At 42.7% G+C, this 16,769-nt stretch overlaps 1 protein-coding gene across 1 annotated transcript in view; it reads right to left on the bottom strand.

Annotated features, from left to right (window-relative positions):
* Nucleotides 1-3,401: 3,401 nt before the first annotated feature.
* FAM227B (family with sequence similarity 227 member B) overlaps nucleotides 3,402-16,769 on the bottom strand; it is a 167,792-nt gene continuing 154,424 nt past the window's right edge. Inside the window, exons 8-9 of the mRNA XM_019477754.2 lie at nucleotides 10,358-10,494; nucleotides 3,402-4,193 (exon numbers count right to left, since the gene is read on the bottom strand). Of these exons, the coding sequence (XP_019333299.1) occupies nucleotides 4,017-4,193; nucleotides 10,358-10,494 (314 nt within the window). The 3' untranslated portion in view covers nucleotides 3,402-4,016. The remainder of the gene's footprint in view (nucleotides 4,194-10,357; nucleotides 10,495-16,769) is intronic.

The following is a 16,769-nucleotide window of genomic DNA, read 5'->3' as shown; positions in this document are numbered from 1 at the left end:
GGAAGGGGGGGGGACCCGTGCCCCCAGATCTGTGTGCGAGGTGGACACGGGCTGCCTGCTGTGGGCTCAGGCTCCCCACGCAGCAGCTGAGCAGGTGTGACCGGGCATGGCAGGGAAGAGCGGGGCTGTGAGGGGAAGGTCCTTGTCACTACAAGCTCCACACTGCCCTGGCGAAGCACCCCCTGCCTGAGCGGCAGCAGTGAAAGGCACAACCCTGCACCACTGCCCTTGCTGCTGCTGCTGCATAGGCAGAGGATGCCTCGCCAGGGCAGCACAGAGTTCGCAGTGGCAAGGAGCTCTCCACATGGCCCTGCTCTGCCCTGCCATACTGGGTTGCACCCATTGGGCTGCAGAGGCCCTGGGGGAGGGCAGTAGGGTGGGGAGCCTGAGCCTGCAGAAGGCAGCCTGTGCCTGCTCCTGCCCCACGCACAGATCTGGGGGGCATGGATACCCCTCCCCCTGTCCGGGGGTGCACACAGCAGTGAGGAGCTGGCCCCTCCCCTGCCTGAGCCCACAGCAGGCAGGCAGCATGCAGCGGGAGCAGCCAGGCTACCTCCAGTGGGCAGCAGTCAGGGCTTGGGCGCTGCTGTGGGGAGCAGGGGCTGTGGACCCAGGTCCCTGGCCTTGTAGCCCTGGTAGCTGGGGGCCCCCTCCAGCAGGGCTGGGCCATGGCTTGGGAGTGAGGGGCCAGGACCTGCATTCTGTGAGTGAAGGGGGCAGGGAGAGCTCTGATTTTCCATGATAAAAAACCCAAAAATCAAATACAAAAATTTACAGGTATTTAGAATTTATTTTATTATAGTGATTGAGGCACTGGTAGGCTTCCAAATTGCTTTAACATTGTAAATATAACAAGAAAACATTGTGTTCAACTGATACCTATATATAGTCATCTTTCATTTTAATCATGGATTTTAGGGTTCTAATCAGAGAATTTGCAATTTATTTATTATTTTTAACAGTGAATTTGATTTTTTTTTATAAGGGAAAACCGGGATCCCTGATTATGACACAAGGATGAGTTTATTGGACTGTGTACAGCAATAAAAACTCATTGATTTGTTCATATTTGATAATGTCTTGCTGATGCATGTAGAAATGAATGAATAAATAACCAAACTCCTTCTCCAAGGACCATCCCTTGTGTTCTATGCTTTTATTTGTACGTATTGTTTAAATACTTGCAAACTGTTGCAGGGTAGCTGGAGTGATTCTTAAGTGTTTTTTTCCTAATTCCTAGTGCCAGGAACTAATTTTAGACAATTTCTCATCTAATTCATTTTCTCTCTTATTGAAAATCCCTTAGAATTTTTGTTGTTCTGTCACTGAAACTCCCCACACAAGCTTACAAAAGAAACTCTTGTATAATCACAAGATGCAAGTAGACTTTTTTTTTGCAATCTGTCCTTAGTAATCGGTCATATCTGAACTGAAAGATGTTATCACAAAACAATAAAAGGATTTATGGTCTCAGTAAAACATAATTAGTAGTTTTATGTAGTTTACATGTTGTTAGTACTAAATAAGTCTCACACAATTCAGTTTTCCAGATCTTTTTTTCCTTCCTACTCTGGTTGCAAACTTAAAACAAGCAAATCCTGTTCAGAGTCAGTGCAGTGCTCTCAATAAAGGGACATTTTACACTCATTTCTGTTCCACCACTAACAAAGTGGTAGGGAAGGAGACCTTTTCTAAGCAAGCCTAAGGGTTTAATTTAACAAACTAAATCTCTACAGTCTGCTTTAGCTTCACTAATGAGATGCTTTTTTCCTTTGGTATATGTGGTCTTCTGTTTCCTAAATAAAATTAGTACACATTTATTGCCTGATGGTTTTATTTATCTTTGAAAATGTTGACTACTGGACAAGCTTTTATGGTTCTAGCATTTCCAGAATTGACATGTGTACTTTGCAGATCTATTTCCAGGAAAAATTTAGTAAGAAGGGCAAAATTTTGAACTTTTTTTTATAGCTGCAAAATCATCTCCTCTTGGCAATAGGAAGATTTGCAGAAGATTTTTCTTTTAAATTGTTCCTTTGAAATATGCCATCAATGAAAAGAGCCAGAGAGATTCTATAGATGCTTCAAGTCTGTAGCTGAAATTTTGCACATGAATGCCTTTTAAAAAATGTGGTTCCAGGATGCATATGTTCAGGCTGCTGCATTGACAGTTAGGTATTTGTCTGCTGCAGAGTTCTTCTAGACTTTTTAAAACATGCCTTCATTAACTGCTTTATACTCATTATATTAAGGAACGAAAGACCATCCATTTAAAAAAATGTTTTTGGGTTGTTCATCAGCCAATGGAAAAAAAATGAACATCCTGCTTCTTTTTTTCTTTCATGTTTCCAACTTTTAGATTTTACTCCAGTCCCTTTCTGCAAGCCATGAATTAAGACTTGAGGAAGAAAAATCAGAATCTTAAAAAAACACCCCAAAAAACAAGATTCTTCTTATGGTGAATTACCACAAAAATATCAACAAAAGCTGATGTAATAATAGTTTATGGTGCTTAATTTGCTCCTACATTCTTACTAGTTAGGAAGACAAACTCTGGCTGTCCAGCATGGGAACAGAAAAGGAGAGGGGTGCAGAAAGCCCTTCTATCGCATACAAGGTCCACAGAAGAGCAGATGTTTCCCCACTCTAAGTAGGGAAACTCCTTAGAACCTAAAGAAAACTCTGACTAGATTGTATTAGCAGCCTGAAATTTTCTACTTAATCCAATTAGTCAGTTAAATTTTCTTTACTAATTTTTTTAAAGCATAATAAAAGAGAGAACCTTGAAGATTATCATAAAAGAGAAGCCTGATGAAGAATGCATAGCATTCAAAAGCTTGGCTAACTTTATCCCAGTCATGCAGTTGATCCAATGAAAGATGTCACTGACCAAAATCCTTGCCTTTTACTTATAATAAGATAAAAAAAACTGTTAGGTGGAAAAGAACATAAGCAAGTCTTCCAGTCTGCTACATTTCTTGCAGATTTCACAAGTTACAGTAGTCATTTGAATTTAAACTGGTGTCAGAGTTACACTAGTATAAATTTTATATTTGAGAAGAATCAGATCCATAACATCTTATGCGTGCCTTAATGCCTCCAGCTATGTGGTTTCAATTAAATTTGAATGATCAGTGTGAACATAAGTTATAAACCTAAATCCTACAATAAAAATCTAATCTACACAAACTAAACAGAGATGCATTTAAGTAGCTTACCGAGACTCAAATAAGCTGTCAGATAATAGTAGAGAAGTCTCTCTCTAATGTATGTAATGCAAACTTTTTTTCATAAAGGAGATCAGAACTACTAGCAGAAAACTCAAGGGAACTTGAAATCTTTACTGAGAAATATTAAATCTACAACCCCCTCCCCCAACCCCCCAAAAAAACCAAAACCCCAAACCTAACTGGAAACAACATACGAGAGAGAACAAGAAACAACCTCATTTTCTATTAATTTAAATGTGAAAACAAAAGCTAAGCGTATAACTGTAGTTAGCCCACAATAGATGCACTCTCCTAAGGTTCACATCTGAATCTGAACTTCCTTAAAATGTGGAGGGGATTAGAGCTGGTGGACTAATTCAGGTTTAAAACAAGCAAACAAACAAACAAACCAACCAACCAAATCTGTGAAGCTTGAAGGCAACTATAAACATAAGTTTCACTAAATTTTGGATCTTTATTTCTGGTTCAGACTTTGCCGATATGCACATTTAGGAGATAAAAGCAATTTTACTAAGATAAGGCTCAGCTTCACTTAGTCATTCTAAATCATATGTTACAGGGTAACATCTTTATTCTGTATAGCAAAACTTTTCTGTTTTGGTCTAACCCCTTGCTGAGATATTCTACATTACTGTGGTCTGTCTCAGTCTAGAGAACAGAAAACTGTCCAACTATCCTAATCGTAATGGAAAAAGAAAAACAAGATGGATGGGTGAGATTTTCTTTGGCTGGATAAGACTATTTTAGTTAAATGTTTAGAAGAACAGTTTATAAGCAAAGCTCAGATTACAGCTCAAAAGGATATGGTAGTTTGTAAATTTCAGTGCGCTTCATCTTATATGTCAAAGAATTTGATACGTTAGTGATTTCATGCATCTTAAGATAATACGATATCAGAGGACTTTGACCACCGAGTCTGAAGAGAACACGACGAAAATGTGGACCTGGTCCAAAATAACAGGACTGTAAGGAACGGAGAGAAAATGTAGGTTAGATAAGTTAATAATAAGTATATTATTAGAGAACTAATTTGCTATATTATCATAATCATATTTATTTGCAGTTAAGACAGGAATTTCTGCATACGAATGTTACTAAATATCCCATAAGAGAGGGAAAAGTATGGACCATAAAAAATGTTAATATGTTCCATACTGATAAAACCAGCCATTGTTCCTATAGGATACTAGGGGAAATTGTCGTAGTGAAATGTGGGAATGCACCCGTGTTTCTTCTCAGTATTACAAAAGATTGTATACCTCTTTAATGGGAGCAAGATCAAGCCCTTTTTTCGTATTTATATGACCAGCTAACAGTTAATTCCAGCCAACTCAAACAGTTCAACATGTTATACTTGATAAATTTAAAATAAATATGCATGTTATTTGCAAATATGCATGTTACATACACATACATTTTGTAGTGAAAGTGCTCAGTGCAAGTACCCATCACCATTAATGCTTATTATGGTACATAAGAATCATGCTCAAGTCAATTCTAATAGAGGCAAGACATTTAAACTTACAAAGGCCAATAGATGGATATGTATGTGAGAGAGAGAAAGGAATAAAAATGATTGGAGCATGATGGCAAAAAGGAAGGAATAACCTGGATACATGGCTTCAAACTGATGATTTAAAGGAAAAATTATGCTAGTCTTTTCTTCCAAATTACATATAATACTCCTAAAACGAAATATATATTTCTTCATGTGTTCAGTTGTTCATTCCCTGCATTTGACAGACTGTGTCGATAACTGTGGTTTCCACTGTACAATCAATTAAGCCCTGCTCCTACAGGCACTGAAGTGAATAAATTTATACACTACCATTAAAGTACTTCCACAGGATGGCAAACATACATAAATGTTTGCATAACCAGAATCAGGGTTCTTGTTAATTAATTTCTGCTGTTTGTTGTGGGAAAGCTCCACACAGCAGAGAAGAGAAACATTAAACACAGGAAAACATACAAGCACAAAAAAGTGGTAGTGGGGCTAAGAATGATACAAGAAACCGCTTTCATCCTTTAACTAGGTTTCAAGCTGAGTATATCATGTTAACACTGCAGGGATAAATTAAAAGTAAGGGGATATTTCACCTTGTGTGAACAAGTTAGTGACATGGTGATCAACTTGTAGTTCCATAATTAAAATTGGATAAGAAAAATCCAGTTTACTTGAAATGATTTGTGTGTGTGAGAGCATACCCACACACATCCATACACCAACACACATTTTAAGAATTTTTTCAGTTTTGACAGTGAAGTTAGGTTGGTTGGTTGTTTTAAAAATCACTTTTACTTTTAGGCTGCTTATGTGAGTGCTTCAGAAACTGCAAATAAATGTTTATTTGCTTAAAACCATCTGCTTTTACTGATTTTTTTTTTAATTGTGGGAAATTTATTTAATTTTGTGCCAAATTTAAGTTGACAATGTCCTTTAATTCTGTATTCCAAATATAAAGCTATTAAAACAAATTACAAACCTGGCATAGTACCGAGCAGGAAAACAGTTATTTTCCAAGACATGACATGGTTTGATGCTGGGGACTGAAATATTACTTGCTATATTTGTAAGATGTTCAGTACTTTCCATTCACTCTCTTCTTCCACTAAAATCCTCTATCAATAACAACAGTATTTTTAGATTTTAATTTTTTAAATTTTTGTTTTAAAAAAAATCAATACAATAAAGCAAAAATAATTCCATAGCCTGCAGTGGTGAAAAGTCAGATTCTTGCAGTAGGATTGGAGAATACTGAGAAGGGGAAGTCATTTCAGGAAAAAATATATGTCTAAATACAGGGAGGAAAAAAATCTATTTTAATCAAATGGCTGGAATTAATCTTATCATACTGCTTTATTAAAGGATCTAGTAGAGATTGGAAAAGTTGCACATAAATACTGCCACATAAATGACAGCAGAATAGAGTTTTCTGACCAAACAGGAAAACAGTTCTTTTCAGGAGTGCTTAGAGCTGACAAACATGTAGAATTAAAACGGCAACTAGGATTAGTGACTTACATTTGGGTGGCAAAAAAAAAAATAATTAAAATGTTTTCTAATGTATAAACTATTACTCTTTATGGAAGTCCTTTTACAGATGGTAGGAAACTATTGTCATTCTACTTATGATTTTACGTGAAGTTGTCATTTAACAGAGAATGAACCTATTAGTTACAGAGAAAAATGTATCATTCCTTAGTAATTTGATTGCAGTGCTAGGGCTGGATTTTGATCTCTTAGACTAATATAAATCCAGAACATCTCTAGTGATTTCACCAAAGTAGTTCTGGTTAAAATTAGAGCAACTTCAGAACATTTAATCTGGTCCTATGCCGACATTTAGTCAGGGTCTCCATAAATGAAACAACATGTCAGGACATGTGTCATAAATGAACTGGTTTTTAAAAAGCACATTTTTTATTAGATGAACTGTAAAAAGTGCCTTCCACTATCCACCCTTGGAGGATGATAGAGCTGAATGCAACATCCGGCATTCTGTTGACACATTCCACTTCTTTCATAGGTATCTGACTCGCGTATCTAGCTATCCACAACTGCCAGTGAGCAAGGATCTTTGGCCCCCCAGAGGCTGGAGGGGCATGGCGACCGCCTGCAGCAGCAGCAGGGGCGTGGCAGTGGCAAGCTCCCGCAGGCAGCCACAGCAGTGTCAGTGGGGGGGGTGGAGGCCGAGTGCTGACCGGTGGTCAGTGACCACCCGCAGATGCCACTGGCAGTGGCGATTGGCGACTGCCCACAGATGCTGCCAGCAGTGTCGGCGGTGAGGGGAGGGGGTGGTGAGTGGTGACTGCCTGCAGGTGCTGCTGGCAGCGCTTCTCTCAGGGGGTGCACCACCAATCTCAGGGATGCACACGCCCTCCCTATGTGTCACCAATAACAATATTGATCAAAATCTTTGGAAATCAAAATGAAAACTTAAAGTTTACTGGTTTCTAGGGTGGTTTTACTAGGAGATGCAAATTCTGGCCAATAAGCTTCAATGTAGCTAAAAGTAAAACAGCTTCTCAGGACCATGAAGCCAGATTCCAGATGTGCCTCCTGGGAGAATCTATGGGTTTGACCTCAGATACAAGTGCAAGGCTCAGCTGTGAATGCAAGCTCCTTCTCAAGCCAATCCTCTTATTCCATTCCAGAGAAGTTCTCTAGTCAGGTCAAGCCTTGTGAGATCTACTGAATCTTCTCCAAGGCAAGATTCCCACTTTCAGAATTAATCTAAGAGGTAATCTTTGACCTTCCCTCACCTGTCTAGATGTAATACTTTGTAGCTTCATGAGGCTCATGATGAGACTCAGAAATGTGACATCAGTTCTATAGACTCCACCTCTTCAATTCCTATGGAGCATAAAGGATTGAGCCATTACAGCCAATGCTCTGGCATCATTTTTTGTCCTGGCACTAAAGGACAGGGGCTACCTCTGAGGTATGGTGCACTTCAGCAGCCTCTTTCCACTCCATCCTGTGCCCTGTTTCTAAAGTGCCACTTTGTTTCATTGACCTCAGCAAGTCCTCAATATTTTTGGTAGTCCTGCTAACACTGATCTCAAGAACCATGAGATCAGCCTTGGGTACCTAGCAGCAAATAGTGGCAACCATGTTTAGTTTCTTGTCCAATAGGACCAGCAGTTGAGGTCTCCTCATCCAACTCCTCAACTGACAAAGATTGTTGTTCCAGATGCCCTTAGACATTTGCTCCCTTACACAACAACCACTGCACCCAACAACACTGAACTTCTAGATCATTACCTCATGTCTCTTGGCGCAGGTAAGAAGCTGCAAGGACCCCTCCTTATGTGGCAGATGACAGAACAAGGATCAACGGTCTCAAGTTGCAACAAGGTGAAATTTAGGTTGGATATTAAGAAATCTCTCCCATTAGGATGGTGGTGAAGCACTAGAACACGTTACCTAGAGAGGTGGTGGAATCTCCATCCTTGGAGGTTTTTAAAGCCCAGCTCACCAAAGCCCTGGATGGAATGATTTAGTTGGGGATGGTCCTGCTTTGAGCAGGGGGTTGGACTAAATTACCTCCTGAGGTCCCTTCCAACCCTAATTTTCAATGAATATGTAGCTATTTAGCACATGGCCCCACATTTAAGAAACATTACCAAGTTCTACCACCCAAAACTTCAAACATCTGCCTCAGCATTGCAGACTCTCATGGCCCCAGAGAAGATCGGGGCATAAATCTTCATAATGCTTTTCTCCTTTCCTGAGGAAGCAGTCATCTCTCCTCCCCCTTAGGCACTGCGGAGGCTTCCAGAATATTGTAAGGTGAGTGGCTCAAACTCTCTCAATTCTTACAGAGGTTGATGAACCCTCACATAGGCTGGTGGACACTTTGCGTCAATCTGCATCTAGCAACATCACCCCTTTCATAGCTATCCAGGATTATTTGATGGAAGGCAGCCATTTCTGCCTCAACTGCAAAGACTGACAAAGTTTATCAGTCTCTTCCAGAGTTTGGACTTATATATATCATATGCCTTCTCCCACTGCATCCCAAAAATAAGGATCTTGTGAGACACGACATGCTTGGTAGTATTTCCTTTGCCAGTCTACAGTTCCAGGTGGCCAACCATCAGGCACTCCTGGCATACTATGCTTTTAGGATTTATGAATACTAAGCATGCTTCACTTACAAATTGATTTGTTTTCTAAGAAACCCTTTACTGCACTCCTTGTGGAGAAACATATGACTACCAAAATCTTCCTATAAGTTGTCCTACACAGATCTTAGCCTACAAGAGGCCAAGAAGTGTACATATCAAGCAACAGCAACAGTGATTTTTTCATAAGAAAGTCTTCCTGGATTCAAATTACAACTCTTCGGTTTCTAAGACATACTGGGCTCTGAACACTCTCTAGGATTTCAGTGTTATCCACTGCTCTCTAGGGGTATACATATGTGCTCCAGAGAAGAAACAGATAAAAGCTATACTCAGTCAGAGACACTTCAAAACCCAGCTTCTGTTCTGCATTTCATTTTACATCATCTAATAAATATTTCACTACTGCCACTATGAAATCACCAATGTTACTATAAGAGGAAGCGTCCATTTCTAGTCAACAGGAAAAGCCGTTTGAGAGACGGTCGAGACAGGCCATCCATTCCAAGTTTTAGTCATTATCCCAGCACAACATTGTGCTGTACATTATCCTGTACAGCACAACACCACTCCCAAACCTCCATGCCCACTCATTTTTACAGACCCTTCTCATGAGATTTTGCTTTAACATGAGATTTCCTTCCTCCCCTATTTGTGGGCATAGAGGATATTCCTATAACACTGACAAGGAAGTTATCACAGGAGCCACTTCCTGGTCACAAACAAGAAAGGAGAAGAATACCCCTGTTTGCTTCAGAAAGCTCAACACTTTCGTGTACAAGCTCAGGTTCAAGTTCAAAATGGCTACCTGGACCACCATAACTCCTTTCCTGGAACAGAGGAAACGGTTCATACCTCTTGACTTTGAGTTGCCTAATTTTACACAGCCATCACGCCCTTACACAGAAAATAATTTCAATTTATGGTAAGTTAGGACCACTACCATTACAGAGTCCTTCTTTTTGGTCTCTATGACCATGATGGGTTTTTCCAAAGTATTCCCAGTGGTAGCAGTCCACATACGAAAGAACATCATAGTTTTATTGAGACAGTTGTCTAGTCAAGGGCAGTTCTGCTCATCAGGTGGCAGAATGTCATCAAGAATATGTTCCATGGATATGAAGGTTGCCAACATCAGCAGGGTTTCTTTTTCCCCTCTACCATCATTGACAATGATAGCAGATGCCTTTCTGCTAGGCTGGAGGAAACAAACAAAACTACCTTTAAGCATAAGGTCTGTGTGTTGTGAGGAGGTGAAGATACATATTAGTGCCCTGAGCTCAGGGCAGTACTTAATGCACCACAGGGTGGGGCACTGCATCCAGGCTATGACAGATACCACTGACACCACAGTGTTTTGTAGCCACAAGCAGAAAAGGGGCGAGATAAAATTGTTCCCCTGTGAAGGGATACACTTAGGCTTCTCTCAAAGAATTCCAGTTAATGGTACATAACTTTTCTTTGTGTAGCAACTTCATCATTAGTCTAAAACAAACCTTTGTTATGGTTTCTGACTCTTTTGGCACAGCTACTGCATGTTTTCTGTCTTCCTTTATTTCTTCAGTTGATGAAGCAAACATGCTTTTTCTGCCTTCAATTAGATCTTCCCAACAAAATCCCAGTTGAAATCTCACTAAGATATAAATACAAATCTATTTTTAAAATATGCTTGTTCACATTTTCTTCTCACCATAAATTAATCACTTCAAACATGTCCCCCTCCTTCCCTGAAAACTTGCTTCCAGAAAGATCCACAACAACCTCCGCTCCAGCCCCTCCTGCATGTTGGCTTAGAAACAGCATTTAAAGGTCTGTTTTTGAAGGGGAATTGGCTTATAGGTATAGATATATACATTATAAGGGTTCAATATGGGCAGCAGGGGTTAAATGGATTTCTAAAGAGCTTGGGAGGCACACACACAGCTTCTCATGGCCCTGAAAGCAGACTGGCTGTCTAGCACAAGGCCAACGGATGGACACAGCCTGAGAATTGAGGGGAGCATGCCATAACATGAGATCACAGCCTTCAAGGCAGCCAGGTTGTCTAACGCAACAAAGCCTGGGAACTGAGGAAGTATATTCCATACTGTCCCATAATATGAGATAAGTGACACCAGCTACAAAACCCCAGAGCAGCAGGGGGGATGAGTCCCGGTTTTGGAGGAACAGACCAAATTATGAGAAGGCCCAGAAGACTACGTGGACTTGTGACTACAGAGAGACAGCCAACCAGAGACCGCCACGGATGAAGTCATCAGAAGTCATCAAGGGGGAAGAATACAAAAGCAGAGATTTAAGATTAACAAAGGGTCCCTCCCCGAGGCCACCATGGACCAAAGGCATACCAGCAGCCCGTCTCATCACTCCACTGGAGCAGGGCTGTGAACCTCGGCATCCTGCCTCCAGACTGCTGACACCTAAGAGAAAGAGTCTCAGAGTGGAGCCTGCATCCTAACCAGATGCATTTTGACTCTGATGACAGCCCTGAGATTGGTAGATATAGAATCACTTGATTGTTGCTTTGTTGATTACAAATCGATTTGTATTGTTGTTTTTCTGTTATTACTCTGTATCAATAAACTCGCCTATTATCAACTGGCAGGTGTTGTGGTCAGTTTGAGGGTTGTGTTCGCCTAGAACAAAGGTATAGGGGCTGGATCCAAATCCAGTACCAACACCGCACTCCGCAACAACTTAAGATCTTTAGAGAAAAAGAAATGCAGTAAGAGAGAGGAGGACACCACTAAAATTATATCCAGGAATTAGCTTGGTAAAACAGGCCCAAATGATCCATAGAAAGTGGACTTCACCCCATGCTGACAAAAAGGCAAAAAGTTCCAACAGTTTTTGGCAACCTAGCTTGGGGGGGAAAATTCTTTCTTGACCCCCAAATCTGGTGATCTCCTTGACCTGGAGTGTATGAGCAAGACCTACTAGCCAAGCACCCACAAGGTTTCTCAGTACTGTAAGGAGCACTAGCACAACTAAAATTTGATGTGCCACAGGAAGGCAGGAAAAGTAGAAACTAAAGTACTGCATTGCTGGACCTAATAAATAACAAGGAAAAAATCATAAACCATGGGAACAATACAATCTAATACAGTGCAACTTGTAAGAATACTCAAAATTCAAGGGACAGGAGAATGAATGCACATGGTAAGAAAACCCAGTCTGGAAAAGGCTAGTACAACTAATCAACCTGGTCTTTCTTATTTACACCAACACAACTCTCGAATTCTCTATAATCCAAACTCTGTGCGTCCTCAATACAGACTCACATCAAGAACTTCAAGGTATTGCCAAGTCTGACACCTTAATGCATACCTGTTCTAATAGCCAACCTCTCTCTAGCACCAAGAAGGTGGGAGCGTCTACACAAGACGTTTACTGCAGAGTAGACTAATTAGTTCCACAGTAAATGTCTCATGTCTGTATGTGTGGCCCGATTAGGCTACAGGAAACAAGTTAACTCCAAAGCAGCATAGTACTTGTATTTACAAGTACGACTCTGCTGCAGAGTTTTTTTGTGTCCAGCAGTGCATATGTAGATGCTGACCCAGCTGGCTGGGGCATGAGGGTGCTTCACTGTGGGGGCTGACAGTTGGCTAGCTCTGCCCTAGAGCACCCTCATACCCCAGCCAGCCCCTCCACAGTGGACTGAGCCAGGTAAGAGTGTAGCAAAACCTCCGGTTTTTGTTTTTTTAATTTAAAAATACATTCCCTCCCCTTCCCCTGACCATTTCAGACTTTTTCTCTCCCTCTCTATTCCCTATAGATAAGTATAAGTGAGTTAAGACATAGGATAAGCTTTAGCATTTTATTTTAGTAGCAAGTTGTTTTTGTTTTATTCATTTTTTCTCCTTTTCAAATAAGTGCCCTGTTATGGATATCCACTGTTGTATTTTGTATAATTATGTTTATATTAATTTTTACTGTTCTATATTACTGTTTTACTGATACCGTATGATTTAGGCCCACATATGTAAGTTAGCATAAGTCATGTCAAGTTTCCATTTTGTTTGTCAAGTCTCCATCTTGTGTCCCCTGCTCAGGCATACCCTATTGTAACTCTGTTGTAACTGTGTGACTCATACCTACCCCTCCTATGTAATTTGGTTCCTGAATGAATGGGGATGAATGAGGGTGCTTGAGAGACAATGACAGGAGTTCTAAAAACAGCTCCCTCTGAATGACTGAACCATCAACTCGACGACCCAACCATCACCCTGCATTGACCCTCCCTGGCTCAAGATCTGGAAGACAAAGACTGCTGCAGAAATCAGTCAACCCACCATCACAGACACCTGGAACTGCATGTCCTTACCTAGGAGTGCACATGCTCAGTACACCAGGGGCTGACTCTTGCCTGGGCATGCCCCTGCCACTAGGGTCATAGGTAGTCTGCCCCATAAAAAGGGGTAGTGAAAACAGACCCAGGGGGACGCCCTCTCCATCTGGACCAGCACCATGCCACACCACCTATCCACCCAGAGGCCCTGCCGGTGGCCCCACTCTGGACAACACCTGCTAGACAAAGACCCCTTTCCAGCCTGGATAGGTAGCTGTCACCCCCACTGTCTCTTCAACCAAGGACTTGGACTCTGTTCTCTTCCCTACCTGGACTCCAACCCTTCCACTGAGTCTCTTTCTCCTACTGCCATTGTGAGCGTGTGTGTGTGTGTGTGTGTGTGTGTGTGTGTGTGTGTGTGTGTGAACCAATAACTTCATGGGGCTGTGTAGTGTGTTGTCTGTTTAATAAAACTGTTATTTTGAAACCCCAAGTTGGGTTTTTGTCTGTTTCCTGACTGTTTTCTCCTTGCCACCACTTATCTGCCCCCTGATCTCCCAGTTGTCTGCCTCAGTTTCCAGCCCCAAGCTCCCAGCTGTCTGCCTCTCTCTCTTTCCTGGCTGTCTCCTCCTTGCCACCAGCCTTTTCCCCTTGCACCAGTGACCTCGAGTAACCCTGGGGCCACTTGACCTTAAATAACCCCAAGCCTCATTTCCTCAGTCAATTTCTCTCTAGTCTACTGGTTCTAATCCTGGTTCCAGCAACTTTCACTCCTTCTTTTACTCCTTACACTTTCTCTCTCACCTTAACCTTCCCCCAGGCATCCCAAGTACCCCAAGCACACACATACATCCCACATCGCCTGTGTGTATGTGTAGGTGGGTGGTATATGTGTGAACTGGTGAATACACACACACACACATATACATATACACACACACACACATACATACATACATACACATCATTGTGTGTGTGATATATGAATTAGTGATCCATGTATGTGTATTGGGTATGTGGGTATTGACAATTGATTTTTTTGTCTAACTTTTGGTGTGTATAGTGTGTAGGTCTTTGAATTGGTGATAGGTGTGCATGTGCCTAGACTGGTAATTTTGAATGTGTATGTGCCTGAGTTCGTAGTGTGTGTGTGTGCGCGTGGGTGTGTGCGCGCGCACGCGCACACGCACACCTGGTGTGGGTGTATGCGCCTAGTGTGTGTACACGCCTAATTGATTTTTGAGTGTGTGCGTGTGCAATTGTACACCATGCCCTCCTGTCTAACAGTGTGATGTTGAGATCCTGAGCGCTGGCCTGATCTCACAGGACACCAAGAGCAGCCCCAGGCTGGCAGGCTGATCCCCTGGCCCCACTGGCAGGTGGGGCTGCTCTGACCTGGCTCAACGTGCGTGGTCCTGGGCACATGTTCAAATGGCATGCCCAGGAGCAAAAGCTCCGGCACAAAACGCACTGAAGTTTATTGCTGCATGGTAATAGCATGTGTAGACACACCCAGCACATTTCATATCAAGACCACTTTTTCTAGACTCAGTGTTTGCCTCTAAAACCTACCCTAACTTTCAAGAAGCCCTGTGCCACAGACATCTTCCACACATGAAAACAAACCATAGAGTGAGCAAGTTTCCCTTCAGCTCCTTCATGGGGATACCAGACATCCAACTTCATGATCTCCTTCAGAGAGACTGTTGGTTCAGTGTTTGGTTGGTATTACAGTTATATCATGCAATGCATTGCTTTTGATTTTTTACTCTTGAAGGAGACAAATCAGGGCCTGGATTTAAGATTCTTAAGTCAAAACTTAATTAAAACTACCTATAGACAAAAGATGGTGCAGAGAAATTTCACTGCAGATGAAATAACACTCAGGGTAAGATTGTGTTACTAAAAATACAAGGGGGGTTGTGGGGAGAGGGATTTAACGGTGGAGGTCTACTACAGACCCCCCAAACCAAGGGGAGGAGCTGGACTGGGAATTTTCAGGCCAGCTTGCAGAGGCACTTAAGGCAAGGGATGTAGTTGTCATGGGTGATCTAAATTACCCGAACATCTGCTGGGAGGAGCAGTCAGCCAGGTCGGACCGTTCCAGGAGGTTCCTGGCTGAGATACAGGACCTCCACTTAACCCAGGAGGTGCACAGTCCCACCAGAGGAAATGCCCTGTTGAACCTGGTCCTGGCCACAGGCGATGATCTGGTAAGGGGGCGCCAGGTCCTTGACCACCTGGGTGATAGCAATCATCGCTTGCTGGAATTCATCATCCAGCGCAGGGTGACAAGGGCCTGCAGCAAGGCGGTAACCCTAGACTTCAAGAGGGCCAACTTCAAAGAGTTGAGGAGATTGGTGGGAGAGGCACTGGGGTTCTTGAGGGCAGGGGAACTCAGTGCCCAAGATGAATGGTCGTTCCTTAAGGAGACGATACTCAGGGCCCAAGGGGTGACGATCTCAACAAGAAGCAACGGGGGCAAGAGTGCCCAAAAGCCTCCCTGGCTCACCAAGGATGTCTGGGAATGTTTTGTTGCCAAAAAGGCGGTGTACACCCGGTGGAAGAGGGGGGGGCGATCTCCAAAGAGGAGTATACCTCCACTGCTCGGGTCTGTAGAGGGGCTGTTAGGAAAGCTAAGGTGGACATAGAGCTAGGACTAGCGTCCAAGATCAAAGATAATAAAAAGTCCTTTTTCAAATATATAGGGAGGATGAAGAAGGCGCCGGGAAATGTGGGGCCCCTGCAAGATATGCTGGGCAATCTGGTAGTCGCGCCAGAGGAGAAGGTAGACCTCTTTAACAAATTCTTCACCTCCGTTTTCTTGTGCAGGGACCGGGACTCCCCCATCATGATTCAAGATGGACTCGAGGGGAACGCCTCAAGACCTAAGGTTGAGGAGGACTGGGTTAGAGTACTTCTGAAGGGGCTGGACGTGTTCAAGTCAGCAGGTCCAGATGCTCTCCATCCCAGGGTGTTGAGGGAGCTAGCAGGGGTTATTGCAGGGCCCTTGGCACGGCTTTACAAGCACTCATGGTGCTCAGACCAGGTGCCAGATGATTGGAAGATAGCCAATGTGGTCCCCATCTTTAAAAAAGGGAGGAGGGAGGACCCGGGCAACTACAGGCCCGTCAATCTTACCTCAATCCTGGGGAAACTCTTTGAGAAGATCATCAAGGAGCACATCTGTGATGGGCCGGCATTGGGGATGATGCTCAAGGGCAGCCAGCAAGGTTTCATTAGGGGCAGGTCATGTCAGACCAACCTGATTGCCTTTTACGATCAGGTCACAAAAGCATTGGATGCAGGTGTCGCCGTGGATGTAGTCTTTCTGGACTTCAGCAAGGCCTTTGACACTGTCTCCCACCCCATCCTCATTAAAAAACTAGGCAACTGTGGCATCGATGCCTACACGGTCAGATAGATTGCAAATTGGCTGAAGGGTCGTACTCAGAGGGTGGTGTTGGATGGGTCATATTTGACCTGGGGGGAAGTGGGCAGCAGAGTCCCCCAAGGCTCGGTCCTTGGGCCCGCACTGTTCAATTTCTTTATCAGCGATTTGGACGACGGGGTGAAAAACAACCTGTTCAAATTTGCTGATGATACCAAAATTTGGGGTG

This window comes from Alligator mississippiensis, chromosome 11, assembly GCF_030867095.1.
Source record: "Alligator mississippiensis isolate rAllMis1 chromosome 11, rAllMis1, whole genome shotgun sequence".
Taxonomy (NCBI): Eukaryota; Metazoa; Chordata; order Crocodylia; family Alligatoridae; genus Alligator; species Alligator mississippiensis.
The sequence above is the reverse complement of the archived record's forward strand: the minus strand, read 5'-3'. Positions and strand labels throughout refer to the sequence as shown.